At 39.4% G+C, this 14375-nt stretch overlaps 1 protein-coding gene across 6 annotated transcripts in view; it reads left to right on the forward strand.

Annotated features, from left to right (window-relative positions):
* GPATCH2L (G-patch domain containing 2 like) overlaps positions 1 to 11121 on the forward strand; it is a 32120-nt gene extending 20999 nt beyond the window's left edge. For 5 of the 6 annotated variants that reach the window (XM_085301784.1, XM_085301783.1, XM_085301786.1 and 2 more), the window contains 2 exons: positions 4034 to 4125; positions 9767 to 11121. In XM_085301784.1, coding sequence (XP_085157910.1) covers positions 4034 to 4125; positions 9767 to 9939 — 265 coding nt within the window. In that variant the 3' untranslated portion in view covers positions 9940 to 11121. Of the gene's footprint in view, positions 1 to 4033; positions 4126 to 6616; positions 7079 to 9766 lie in introns of those variants that run through there. The other variant, XM_085301788.1, reaches the window with a different exon arrangement.
* Positions 11122 to 14375: the final 3254 nt, after the last annotated feature.

The following is a 14375-nucleotide window of genomic DNA, read 5'->3' on the forward strand; positions in this document are numbered from 1 at the left end:
AGACGTGAAACAGTGGCAAGCTTCTTTGCCCCTGTAGCCCAACATGAGTCTCCTTGAACTGTAGGAGTGAGATAGGAGTCTGGTGTATGCAACTGCAGTCTGTTTAATAACAATTAAAAAAAGCCTAGAATAAATATGTGAAAATGGAGGGACAGGGTGGGAGAGGAAGTATTACTCAAAATCCTTCTGACTTGTTAGAGGACAGCAATGAATCCAAGTTTTACACCCAGCAAAGACTGCTTTTTCTCCAGWATGAACTGTATGCTGAATCGAGTACCTTAAGTAATATGTTAAGAATGAAAGACAAATCTCTATTTCCTGGATAATTTCTCAATTTATGAAAAAATCTATAGTTACTTTCTGACAGTGATTTCTTTTTTATCATATAAACCCATTTTTTGTGTGTGTGTGTGTAATTTTTCATTCACTAACTTCTGGCAATGAGATGCTGCAATGCTTCCTCTGTGTGAGTTGGATATATTGCTGCTATCAGAGTAGCTGCACCTCCGATCCTGCTCTGTCTGTCCAAGTGTGTTCTGCTTTTACTCTTCTCAGAGTAGAATTTCAGTCCCCTCCGGACATTACAGTAGATTTTCACATTAGTCTCTGGTCACCTGACAGATTCAAGTGTGATTGAGCCTGCAACTTTTCTTTTTTCTTTTATTACCAGTAGCCATAGTCCAAAAATAACTAGACAATTATTTTCAGTCTATTGTTTGTGCAACAATGAAGAAAGCATAGTAACCTAGTAGAAAAGAGAGATTGAAAGCCAGTAAGGACAGAGTAAGAACAATCCCAGTTTCTCAGTTTGGGCCCAACTCTTTCATCCCATAAAGCTCTCTGCCTTTGATTTCTTCACAGAAAAGCTTGTGACAATGGACCAATGTGTATTTTATCTCCCACTTTCCTCTTGGCCTCGTTCTGTCCTACTTGAGTTACTTCTAAACTGTTCAAAAGAATTGTTAAAGTCCGGTTTTTCAGAAAAAAATAATTTGTGATTGCAATTTGTCAATGAGATTTTTGCAATTTATAGTTCAGTGTGTTGGTTGTTACAGTGGTATGTTGTACATACCCATTACCAGGCATTCTTGATGATGGTGTTTCTAAGAGTCTGCTATTAAACTGGATTTCACTAGTGTATTCACTTACAGTATAGCACCTACATACAAGCTAGCAATTAGAAATTTAGATTGAAAAGTTTGATATCTACCAACARTGCATATTTCATAAGTTGTACCTCAGATCTCCCTGCTGTCCATGCCCTAATGAGGTCCGTCATCCTGCATGCATTCTTCCGATCCTCCTTCTCCCAAGGTACACACCACCTGGAGGTTCCCTGTATGCAGATTTATGGTGCCCATGAAGTGCACCAACCACTTGCAGCTGACACTTTTACCACCAGGTCAGTCAGAGCGAGCGAGTAATCAATAGGTTCCTGATTTACTAGCTGGAGTGTGGGTGATCAATAAGGGATAAACCTGAATGAAATAAATGTTATTGGGACAATTTATGACCTCTGAGTTTTGTATGTTAGAAGCAGGACTGCTAGACACAGCATCTTTGCTACAGGTCTTCAGCTGGAGTATGCTTTGGTTTTATTTTCACTACAAGAAGAGATTCTGAGATTCTCTTACCCTGTTTTGATTTTACATCTTTTCCCTGTGTAATTGTGTGGCAAGCGTAGATGTGGTTTGAGCATGCAGCTGAGAGTCAGGAGCATTTAATCTAGCTGTTACTTTTGTGAAAGGGGGGGAAATTGCATGAAGTCTCTTGGAAATAATAGTGCATACTTACTTTCTAGTCTTTAGGGATCCTCAACTAAGGATCAACTGGCTAATGTTGGTGTAAGCGCATAAAATTAAAAAGTGAACCTTTTTATTATTGCATAATCAAATGACTTGGATTATTATATATAAATGTGTAGYCATCTAGTTAGTGATATAATCTTGTATCACTGATGCAAAATACAAACTGAAGTAGCACTTGAAGAGCCTGACTTTTCCCTGGGTTATGTGTGCCTGGATGTTTCAGAATACATGGCAGAACTGCACTAAGAGAATATATAGCCACTATCATAATCATGTATACAAGCTGTTTTTAGCATACACAGAGGTCACTTACAGGTTAGTCATTTAAGTGCACAAGTACCATATTTGTATGTGCAGTCTCTAGTTGAGCTGGTCTTTCTGAAAACCTTTAGTTCATGTTTTCAGGAGACTTTTGTCTCCAGTTATTAATAYGTGCTCCTCCAAATGAAGAATTTGAAAAAATAGCCTTCAGTGAAACTTGGTTTCAAAAATTTTAAATTTCTGCTGTTCTTTAATGCCAGGCTAAAATGAGAGATCTTGCAGACTTCTTGTAGAAGCTTTGAATTTTACTTGAGAATACAGAATAGTAGATATTCTATTTTGCCTTTTCTTTCTTATTTTGTGGCTGTGCATTTCTTATTTCATGGCTGTGCATTTGATGCAAATAAGTATGTAGACTTAGTGCTATTCAGACAATATAGATTGCTGGGGAATTTTCTGTGCTCCCTACACTGTCCTTTATAGCTGCAACAGCAAAGTTTGCTTTTGCATACATTCAGCTTCTTAAATTGTCTGTATTATTAAAATGTCTCATAAAAACACACACACACACACACACACACACACACACACACACACACACTGGCAGGGAAATACGAAGCCATGAACGTTTTTTTTAATAATGAAAAAAAAAAGATTTGAGCACTTGATAAATGTGTTTATTAAACTTTCAGAAAAGGACAACTATAGAAATAACCAGCTTTAAAGACACAAAAGCATTAAATCACTTTATCTTCAATCACAGAATCACAGAATGGCTGAGGTTGGCAGGGACCTCTGGAGACCTCTGCTCAAGCAGGGTCACATACAGCATGTTGGACAGGGTTGCATCCAGGCAGGCTTTGAGTATCTCYAGAGAAGGAGACTCYACAACCTCTCTGGGCAACCTGTKCCAGTTCAATATATATGGTTCCAATCTTTATACCATGTAAACCCCTCACAATCTTTATGCAGTTTTATTTGCGCTATARTTCTGCATTTTGCACATCAGCTCTGATGCAGAGAGAGAGAGAGAAAGCAACCTGTCAAAGACTTTCTGCTRTCTTGTATGAAGCAGGAATTTAAACCCAACATCATTGCTAAATTACTCATTCCTCTTTGTTATGGATCGTATTTGAGGTGGTTTTCTGAATTGGTGCCAAGACCGTCTTCTCTGAATTAAACTTTACTTCTTTCTACCTCTGTAATTTGGAGGAATATTCTGTTCAATTCAGTCCCCATCATGAAATGTTTCTTCTTAATTGGCAAATGGTTAAACTGAAATGGTTGTCAGTAGACTTCAGACTTAACAGTTGAGCTGACTGAGACAGGTTATGCCTTTCAGCCAGTTACAGCAAAGCTGTATTACCAAAAGGCAGCTTTGCCTGTTTGCACTGCACATTTATAAGAAAATTATCTTTTTGAAGCCATAAGAAACAATTTTGCATTCCAAACTAAATTTAGTAATGTATTATTGTTGTGAAAATAATATGCATGGATATTTGAAATGTACATACATCCTAAGATGTCTCTATACTTCTAAATATATTCTAATCTAATTCCCTAATAAGGAAGTAGAGGTTGCTTAATTTCTTTAGCAAGCAATTTTGCAGATGTTTGTAAGGCCTGCATAGAAATGATGGTAGGGCATCTATCATAACACTGCTTGATCACAATCTTACTTATGCAAAGAGTTACTTTTAACTAAATACAAAACCAGATCCTTTAAAGGCTCAGAAATAAGTGTTCTTATTACTTTGTGTTCAGGAGCTCTAGAAAGAGGTGGGAGCATAGCAGTATGTTAATGAAGAGTTTGAACAAAGCTTACCTGAGAAGCTTTTGATTCACATTCCCTATGGGAGAAGGGACTGAGGCAGAGGAGGGAGTTGGAGGGTTGTTTGCCAGAGTTTTTTCAAGGAAGATTATATTGGAACAAATTTTAGTTTGTTGTTTTAATTTCTCTGCAGGCAAGCAAATGTACATCTGGGACCACCGTGCTCAAGGGATATCAAGAGGAAACGAAAGCCAGCTGCAGCCTCCRTTTCCAGCCCGACTTCAGGTAGCCTGGATTTATGCTGTGTGCATAAAGTGGTGTTCCAGTGGTGTGATGTTTTGGTTTTTTGGTGGTGTGGGTGGTTTTCTGTGTGTTTGTTTTTTTTATCTATTTTTTTTTTAATTCAACATTCAAGCATTCAAGAAATGCATTCAAAGAAACTAACAAGCTGAAGAACTTATCTTCCAACATAATACTATTTTTAAAGAGATTTAATGTTTAGGAGATTTAGGAGCACAAAGTTTATCTCTAAAATCTTGATATTGATGGTTTTTGTGGGAATTTTCAAACCTTAAGGAGGGTGGGGGACAATTGAAAGTTAGCACTGTATTAACAGCAGTGCCTTGATTTGAAACTAGTGAAGTGCATATGAGAAAGGCAAATAAAATGTGCCTATGGCTATGAATGTCATGTTTTTCATAACATCAAAAATTGCCTACTAAACAAATCTTTTGGTAATGCAGTTGTGGTAAGTCTGTGCTTTGCACAGTGTCTACAGTGGGTAATCTATTTCTTCACAAGGTTTTATTTCCACTGTTTTTAAATTATACAGTACCTGGTAATAAGGAGGTGATCAGTGTACTCAAGTATATTCCTTCCATTCAGGGCTGGCATTAGATGGTGGTTGTGGTGCCCTTTTCAGAGAGAAATCTCTAGACACTTCCACAGGTGTAGAAGTCTGACAATTCTTGTATGATCACTAGGGGAGGAGACCTACTCCCACAGAGCTGTTTTACTGTTGAGGGTGAAAATAGTCTTTTTTTTTCTCTCTCTCTTTCTTGCTTTAAGAGTGTAATTGTTACAATGCTGTTTTCTTTTACTATGAGTTATATCTGGAAAGTGATGAATTAGCTGTCTGAATCTGAAAAAGTACAAATCTGCAGCACAAAGGACGGTTTTAGGAGACCCCGTTCTGGCTTTCCACCCAAGCCCACCTCTGGAAATATTCTATTTATGGTCAAGTGGCCCATATTCTCCCAACTAGCTCATTAACAAAGTATTGTTGTAATCCAGTAATGAAAAGGTAGGTGAGTTGATGGGAAAAGCAGTGATGTGAAAAGAGGATGGAAGGATGGAAGGCCCAAAGACCTGGTGATGAATAGGAAGAGTGAAATTTGGATCTCTTCATTGACCTAGCGRGGAGACAGGAGAATAATGAAATAGAGAAGAAAGTTCTGCTGTCCCTCCAGAGATAGTAAAGATCTCCCACAGATGGGAGTTACACATTGTCTGAATTGTTCTGTGGGGTTTTTTTTTAAACAACAAACAAAAACATTAATAATCTGTTCTTCAGCAGAAGTGTTATTTTGTTATTGACTGATTTTAGGATACTCTTTCCTACTTTTTGAGTCTCCTATGCTAGGGTATTCAAACTTCTGTAGTGAAAAGGTTAGTAAAGTTTCAGGGTACTGGGTTTTCTTGGTGTAAATGCTAGTGTACCATTGTCTACTATTATGCATCCTTTTGTTTGTTGTTGAGAATGTAATTTCTGTACTGCATTGCTAATCACTTTCTATTTCTATCCCTGTAAGTGACAAAATATTATCTAAGTTGTACTTAACTGACAAGGCAAATTATAAAGTGAACACTTCTTGAAGAGGTGAATCTGCCTCCAATGGCAGACCCACTCTCCCACGGAGTGGAACTCGAGAGTTGGAAGGTAGTGCAGAGGCATGAAAGTGTTTTAGGAAGGAAGGGAGAGGAATAGAGGAAGCATGACCAATTAATTGCAAATTTCAAATATATATTGTAAATCAGAGTGTAGTGACTGGATCCTGGATGGAATGCTTGTGCATCAACTTATGGCAAAAGTGCTGCCATGTCTTCAATGGTCAGGAATGCTATCTTTGCCTTAGGTCCTGCTTTGAAATGTTCACAGCTGTGTAACATCTATGGGTGGGATTTGCTACAATACTGACTTGCAAAATAAAATTCTGTGATTGGTTGAAGGAAGCTGACTTCCTACAGCAGTCTCTTAATCGAARTGCAGCTGGAGTGCAGTCTGGGCATGCTACTTGATACTATTTATTAATAGTAGCTAATAATAGATTCTATTATTAATCTGATACTATTTCCTTCAAAGGTGATCTGACTGTAGAATCACTAAAGAAATACACAGGACTGTGCAGGAAATATGCAGCAAGAAATACTTGCCAAAGAAATACAYAGGACTATGCTGCAGCACTATAGAATTAACCAAAGCCTTTTCTGCTTGTTAGACATTGAGGCAGATGTAGATGCACGCGAGGGAGAAAATCTATGAGACACTACACTGAGGTTCCCCTATTCCCAGGAACCATGGCAGCCTCATTTCCTCATTACAGAGGTGGCTTCTGTTTATAGAATCTTTTCTCTTCTGCAAATATTGAAACAGTGGGGTGAATCAGAATTCCCCGTGCCTGTGACAGCATACATGTGCACATGCAGTGCTAGATTTCTTCTGCTTTAAATAGCTCCTTAGTTGAGTCCAACTGCTCTTGTTGCACTTGTTGACCAGGTCCTGCTTCAGTGATCTCCTTTCTTGCAACCTGAGTGCCCCATGGAGGTGAAGGACACAGCCTGAGCTGGCTCCATCAGTCAGCAGAACAAATGGGCTTGCTCTGCCGAACATCGGGCCATCTCGGATTCCACCTCTTTTATAGAGATGAGTGATGAAGAGGGTTTCGTTCCGCTTTGCCGCTGTATTAATACACATCAGGGGCCAGCTCCCGGCACTAAATCACACTACTGCATACATCTGTTATCGGACTCCTCACCAGTGTGATGAACAAGACTGCAGATAGAGGCTTCCTCGTGTCATTCTTTATAGGATTTTCCTAAAAGAATAAATAGCTCAAATCTCTGCCAACACTCTCCCCTGTCATTGTGATGAATTTAGCTTCTTTCTTAAACATGCAGCTACAAATCTTCCCCTGTCATGCCCCCCCTACTTTACTCTCCCCATCCACAGAAAGTTTTGAGCTGAATTTAGCTGAAATCAGAAGATGCTAATAAAAAAAACCAACCAACCAACCAACCAAAAATACTGAGATGTGAATGCTAGCTTCCTTTTAACTGCAGAAATGAGAGGAAGGAGCTGGAAATAGGTTTATTTGGGACCCAAGCAAACTAAGTTTGTCCCATGTCTTCCCACATCCTTTYATGTCAATAGTTAGGGATTCTGATAGTGTTTTGTCAGAGACACTTGTATGGTCATCAAGATGCATGTGCTGCTCCAGCAGAAGCGCCTGGATCTCTATCGTATTGTTATAGCAGTCTGCAATTAGTCCTAATCTAATATGAGGCTTATTGGCCTAAATACCAAAACTGAGATGATTGTTGTTGGAGAGTGGCGTTTTTGGTAAAATGTCTGGCTGTTGAGAGCAACAAAAAATGAATAGAAAATTCAGAAAGGGGCCTTTGCGCTTTAGGAAGTGACTGTTGTTTTTAGAAGTGATTTGATTGCTGCCTCAGATGTTGAGAGAGATGGAAAGCTCTGGCTTTTATTTTCAAAGCTAGATGATTTTGCAGTGTGCAAGCCTTAAAGCATGAAGCTTTCACCAGGTAAAAACAAAATATGACTGGTGCAAACTGGCAATAGAATGAGGAGATCTTGAGCAAGTAAGAGGCTTGCTATACTTGGTTAAACCAACTTCATTCAACTCAGTGACTGACAGCCATTGCTTAGGGAAGAGGAAGGTATGTGGTGATGTAGCTTCCCCTAGCTTCCAGTGCTCTATGACTTTAGGTGCTTCCTAAGGCATAGATGGTGTCATTGTGTTTAATAGTCTCCATTTTGGTGCAGTATATTTGGAATAATGTCCCAACTGGCATAGTGGGACATAGACAAATACTGGCATAGACAAATACTAGGTGAAATTTTATTTACACTTATGTAGCGGTCCTCTGGATAGAAAGTGATCTGGTTGTCATTAATATTTTTAAAGTTTACATACATGGTCCAGTCACCTATGTATGTAGCAGAGCACATGGTAACTAGCATCCTGTTCATGTACTACAGTGATGAGCCTGGCGTAAAAATCTACATAAATAATTTTGTTTAACTTGGCATGCATTCATACATGGCTCATGGAATAAAATAATTTCTAAAAGGTGCCATTTTGGCAGCCTCTGGAAACTGCTTGCTTCTTAACAGAGAATAGTCTGATGAGTAGTAGCAGCTTAGTGAATTTTCTCCCTCCCGTTGCTTCTTAATGCAGTCAGTCTGTCATGGTGTGATTGTACCTATTAGCAAGAAGCCTTTTTAGTCTTTTGTGCTTTTTTTTTTTTTTTTTTTTTTTTTTTTTTTTTTTTTTTTTTTTTTTTTTTTTTTTTTTTTTTTTTAATGAACAAAGGTGGAGAGGCTGAGTCTAGATGCTGTTGGTGAGGGTTCTTACTGTAGTATTGGTGGTGATTGTTAATTAATGGACAGACCTATAACAGGGACTTTGACTTTTTTTCATGTTTCATATGGCCTTCAGATAGAGGGAATTGATGGCCTAGTGATGAAATATGCCATTATCAGCCGTGTTGTTGTGGTTGTATGGGCATGACTCCACAGTTTTGAATGAGCAGGAGAAAAATCTTTAGGATTACAGGTCTGCTGAGCCAGTAACCTGAAACACTGATACCAGCATTGTATTTAAACTTACTAGCAATAAGACCTATAGTATTGTTTTGACATCTTTATCCCTCATTTGTTGCAGAGCAGTATAGATAACTTGTAATAAAAAGACACAAACAGCTATTATCTGTTGTGAGAATACAATAAAAACAAGGTGTGTTTGGTATTGAAGCAATTATGTATTCAAAAAAAAATCTGGTTGCTCCAAGACTCCTGTAGCTATTACTGACTGTTTTTTTTTCAATTCATTTTTATCCTGCTGTACTTTGCTAGTGACTAACTGATTCAGGATAGTGAGAATGGGATGTAAACTACCTTATCTCTAGATTACTGATAATCCTACTGGAAATTTGAGTCACTGTTGGGTTGAGCTATTGATCTGCAAAGTGTTCTTGCTAATTATAGCCTGTCCCATTTTGGAGCAGTGTACTCAGCCGAGAATGGATTCCAACCTAGTTTAKTAGGTAGCTTCATGTTATAATATGCTGATTTATCATACTGGATATATGTCAGTGTTCATGGTACTGTCTGTGCCATGAAGATGAAGAAGAGGAAAACTGTATTTTCCTCTTTAACTGAGTTCTGTGACCTGAAATTTGACAAGTTCCCAGAAACTTTGAAAATCTCAGCTAGAGGGTTAATTGAGCCTTGGACAGGGAGGGCAAGTTATTGTCTATTAAATGATTACTGATCTATTCATTTTAAGTATGAGACAGCTGAAGTTCTTGATTTTCAGCGGGAACTTTGACTAAGTTCCACTAGTTTGTGGACAGGGAACTTGGAGTTCCTAATGCAGGAATCATCAGGGCAAGGGTGCTGAAGCTATCAAGAGTCTGTATTTCAAAGAAATTTATGCAGGAGTGGTAGTAGTGGGAAAAGGGCAGAAACTCAGTAAATAACGCTTTCGTATAAGAAGCAAGGACTATAGCTGACAATTACATTACTGCAGTCTTAGGAGGAGGTTGCCATAAGGTCACTAATTCTAATTCTTTTGCCCTTTACTCTCTTCCTCTCTTCCCCCTTTCCTCCAATTTTGTATTCCAGCAACTTTGTCTATCCACATGGATGCTGCAGACTCAGACCTACCAGCAACACTGTCTCTGAGATCCCAGAGCTCTGAGTGGACAGGGAAAACACCAGCAGCTGAAAAAGCCATTGTTGCTTCCTCAATTAACTTTTTCAAAATGCCACCAGAGAAGAGCCCTGGATACAGCTAAAAGGAAGCATTGTAGCTCATCAAAGCTTATTGGATTTTGGAAGTGTTGGACTCTATGTCTCTATCAAACGTCTTGTTTGGCAGTAGCGATATCTTCAGTATTGGTACGTGATGCGTGCCATCATCCAGACTGATCTGCGTGCCCCACATATCTAAATCATGTTTGTGAATCTGTGTTTAAAGAAAGGTAATCAGTGGTGTTGGGACCGCAGTGGCTTTTTAAAGTGCTCTTGCTATTGCTGTGAGTATTTATTATGCATTCATCTCTTTCCCTGATGCCAGCTCATACGTGCTGGGTCATGTACAGAATCTTCTGGGTTTTAAGATCTTGATCTTAGGTCACCCCATGGACACGTTGCTTGTTTGCTGTATGCAGTGTTTTTCAGGTGAAAGTCCCGCTGCCGCTACGGGAAGGCAGAAGTCATCTTCTCACGCCTTTCTCAGACCACCAGAATTCTTGGCTGAGGGATGAAGAGGGAATGCAAATGGGTTGAAAACATGGAATCTGAGTTCTGTATTCGCTGAATGTCATCAGGCTGCATGCTAATGGAATTGACTYGTTGCTTCTAGAGAAGCAAATGTGATGCTTGTCCATTCGGGAATTGTCGTTGGCTCTGGCACTGGCAGCATGGCCCATTACAACCTTTCCTTCTCCCTTGTTCTGAATGTATTTAGTCTTGCTTTCCTGAATCTCCTACTGGATAAGGAGTTGGGAGATCTACTTGGATATAGATGTGCAAGCTGGTGTCATGGAGAGGATCTTGGGCCCTTGAATATCCTTGGAGTATGAGAGAGAAGATGCAAAGCTTTTATTCCTTGGTGTATAACTTCAGAAGTGACTGTCAGTGTATCCCAGGATGCTTGCGGTTGAAGTTGACCTACCACCAAAGAAACTTAACAGATTTCCTGAGTTCAGGATAGTCTGGTACTGATCAGACCACTTCTATCTTATATTCTCCCTCCCTTCAAAAAGTGTTGTCCAGTAGTATGTGCTGCAGGTGTCTGCACTGCTGATGATTATGCTTCACACTGCAGCATACATAGGAGAGTTTCTTCTCTCCGTAACCCTTCCCCTTGGTCCCCTGTTACCTTTCATGTTGCAGAATATATAGAAAGTGGTTTCTCCCCCTCTTCCTATTTCCCTGATCTCTCACTCTTTTTTTTTTTTTTTTTTTTGGGGGGAGGGGGGGGTATGTTTTTTTTTTATAATATATACCTGCATAGCATGTGTCAAGGGGCCAGTAGCCTCACTGGTTCTTAAATCTTTTAAAAATAGGAGGTATTTGTATGCACAGAGTTCTTCTGCTTTCCTCCCAGGGTGGAACTTTCAGACAGGATCATTTAAGCATGTGAAATTCACTTCAAATGTGGAGGTGCAGTTAGCACTGTTAAGTAGATAACAGGTTTTGCATGTTTTTAGCAGTTTTGCAGTGCTCTGCTCTCACTTATAAATCAAGTAGCTGAGAGACGGACTTGATTGTGAGCATATAAGGCAGCGTTTTATTTTTAATTCTGTATTAAAATGTTAAATGGCCATAACATACAGAAAACAAAAAATGAATGACTTGGCCTAAATCATGATTGACAAATACAGTTATATATTGCTGTCCATGTCTGATCCCCTAATACCTACTTATTCTTGGGGAGAGATCCAAATTAGATTTAGATTTCGCAGCCCAAGCAAACTGTCAGATCTGCCCATGTAAATCCCTCTCAAAACCTTTTTTTTTTTTTTTTTTGGGGGGGGGGGGGGGGAGGAGGGAGTGCACTTTAAAAACAAGGAAATCCTTTTTACCTTGTTAAAGGAGTACKGAGGTCAGTTTGGATTACGGGACAAGCTGTGAGGGTTTTATGGAGAGAGGAGTACTCCTGTTTTTAATTAGTCATTGAGTTATTTTATTTTCTACAGCACTTGACTCAATGGTGCTTAAGATGTAGTACACTGGAGGGCCTGTAATCTAGGACATATAAAGAGAAGGTAAACCTGAAGAAGAGCAGCTTGACTGTCTAATGCTTGTGAGTACACTGAAAGGACAGCTGGGGTTCTCCTGATAATCTGCTGATACATTTTAGGTTTGGAATCCTTGTAGTGAACTTGTAGGCTCTTTCACTGACAGGCAGTATCTTCCATAACTTGGCTCTGTTTAAATCTGTTCAACAGGCTCATTCAGATTGCTAAGCAGTTCCTAGACTTTCATAAGAAAGGTGTTTGGGCTATTAGGGTATCAGCAGCCTTCWTCTCACTCTTGGGAAGAGGGCCACCAGCCTTCACATAACTTTTCTCTAAGGGCAGGGAAAGATAGTTTATCAGATTTTCCTATTGAGGTCAGTAGCCCTGTTCATCTGATTAAACCCTTACTTAGGTTGTAAGCTCCTAGCAGGTCTTCCTTGCTTTTAAAGGTTGAACCTGTGGCACTACTGAGAAGTAACTATAGCAGGTCTTGTCTTTATAAGTCTTGCTTCCTGCCATGGAAACTACCCAGAAGTGCCAAGAGACTCCACTTTTTTTTCAGCTGCCCTATCTTTCTTATTTCTAATATAGAATCCATTTACAGGTCAGCCAGGCTCTGGACCAAATTTGATTCTCCTGAGTTACCTGATGAGCTAAATAAGTCATATGTCATGTGCTGTCTTGTTATTCCAGGGGCATTTATCTAAGTTCTTCTTCAGACTTCAGTAGATTGATCCAGATTTAAATATCTGTAGCATTCCTGTGAACTGGGTGCATTATTTTCCTTCTTTTTCTCTAAGGAAGGTTCTCTTTCCTTTCTCACCCTTAACTATGCAGTTGATTCAGCATTTCTATTTCTTGTCCTGCTCTCATTGGGATGAGTGGTACTTATATAATGCAATAAAGAGGATGAGATGAAGAAAATCTGGAAGTAAATAACCAGTAAAATAAATGAATAAAGCATCTTTCTGCRTGATAAATACTACTTTGAGGGCTGCAGAAGGCTTAAGTCTGAGAATTGGCGTTAAGTTCTTTATGAGAACCACTAAGATGGAGTCAATTCTACCAGTGTGGTTTTGTTTTTGTTTTTGTTTTTTTTTTATCAGCAGTTTGACCTCCAGCTGGTCACTTTTTATAYATGTACATACCTATGTGAATCATCTTCATAGAAAAGTAACTGCATGCACACTGGAATTCCTTCCACCAACATTTTGTTGGAAAATARTCTCTATAATATACATAATGCTTTCAATTGGTCTCTAAGTCCAGTGGAAACGTGGAGAAAGAGGAAACTTGGTATAACAACTGAGAGCAGAGACGACTGCAGCTTGGAGGAAGCAAACTCGTTGCAGCTTGCAACTGTTTTTATGTTGGGGCAGGGGAGAAACTAAAACTGGATACAATACTCYAAATGTGATCTCATGATCATTGAATAGAAAGAATTAATGACTTCCCTTGACTTTGCTAGTTATGCTTCTAATAAAGTAGTCTAGTAAGTAGTTATTGCTGCAAAGGTACTTAGCTTGCTCTAATTCTTCTTTCCCRCCAGGACCCCTTAGGTTTTTTTGCAGGTATATTTCTTATCAGCTTGGTCTTCAGCGTACAGGGTTAGTCTGTTCCAGGTGCAAGAATCTGTATCTACCTTTGTTGAGCTTCATGAGGTTTCTGTCTTCTCATTCTTCCAACTTGTCAAGGTCCCTCCAAATAGTTTTGCTACCCTCTAGCATATCAGATGCTCCCCCAAATAATCCATCATTTGTGATCTTGTTGAGACTATATTCTGTCCCCTTGTTCAGGTCATTAATGATGTTAAAGAGTATTGATTCAGTATTGATCTCTGAGGCATACCTCTCAAAACTGGCCACCAACTAGATTTCAAACCCTTGATCATTATGGTTTGAACCTGACAGACCTTTTAGTTCCTGCACCCAGTCCATAGCTTCCCAATTTGACTACAAGGGTGCTGTGAGAGACTGTCAAAAACTGTGCTAAAATCAAGGTAAATGCCATCCACTGCCCTCCATTCATTCACAGAACCTGTCATCTCGTTGTAGAAGGCAGGCACAGGCACGTTCAGAGGCATGATTTCCTGTTGATAACTCCATACTGGCTGTTCCCAGTCACCTTTTTGTCCTTCAGATTTCTGGAAATGGCTTCCAGGAGAACTTACTCCGTAATGAAGAGGTACTGAGGTAAGGCTGACTAGTCTGTCATTCCCCAGATCCTCCTCCTTGCCTTTTGAGAAGATGATACGATTTCCCCCCCCCCCAAGTTGTTGGAGACCACTTGCAATTGCCGTGACTTCTCAGAGATGATAGAGACTAGTCTCATAATGGCATCCTTTTGTGAACAGGGCTTCATTTATGTACAGGGAAAAGGTGAATGCAGTGAAAGAAAAAAATACAGATGGGAGGAGCACGTTTAGTAGTTATTTGCACATTTCTGTTAGTTCCTATGGGCTCTGGTGAAGCTTGGGGTCTGGTTTG

This window comes from Rhea americana, unplaced genomic scaffold, assembly GCF_003343005.1.
Source record: "Rhea americana isolate MKP2758 unplaced genomic scaffold, rheAme1 scaffold_18, whole genome shotgun sequence".
NCBI lineage: Eukaryota > Metazoa > Chordata > Aves > Rheiformes > Rheidae > Rhea > Rhea americana.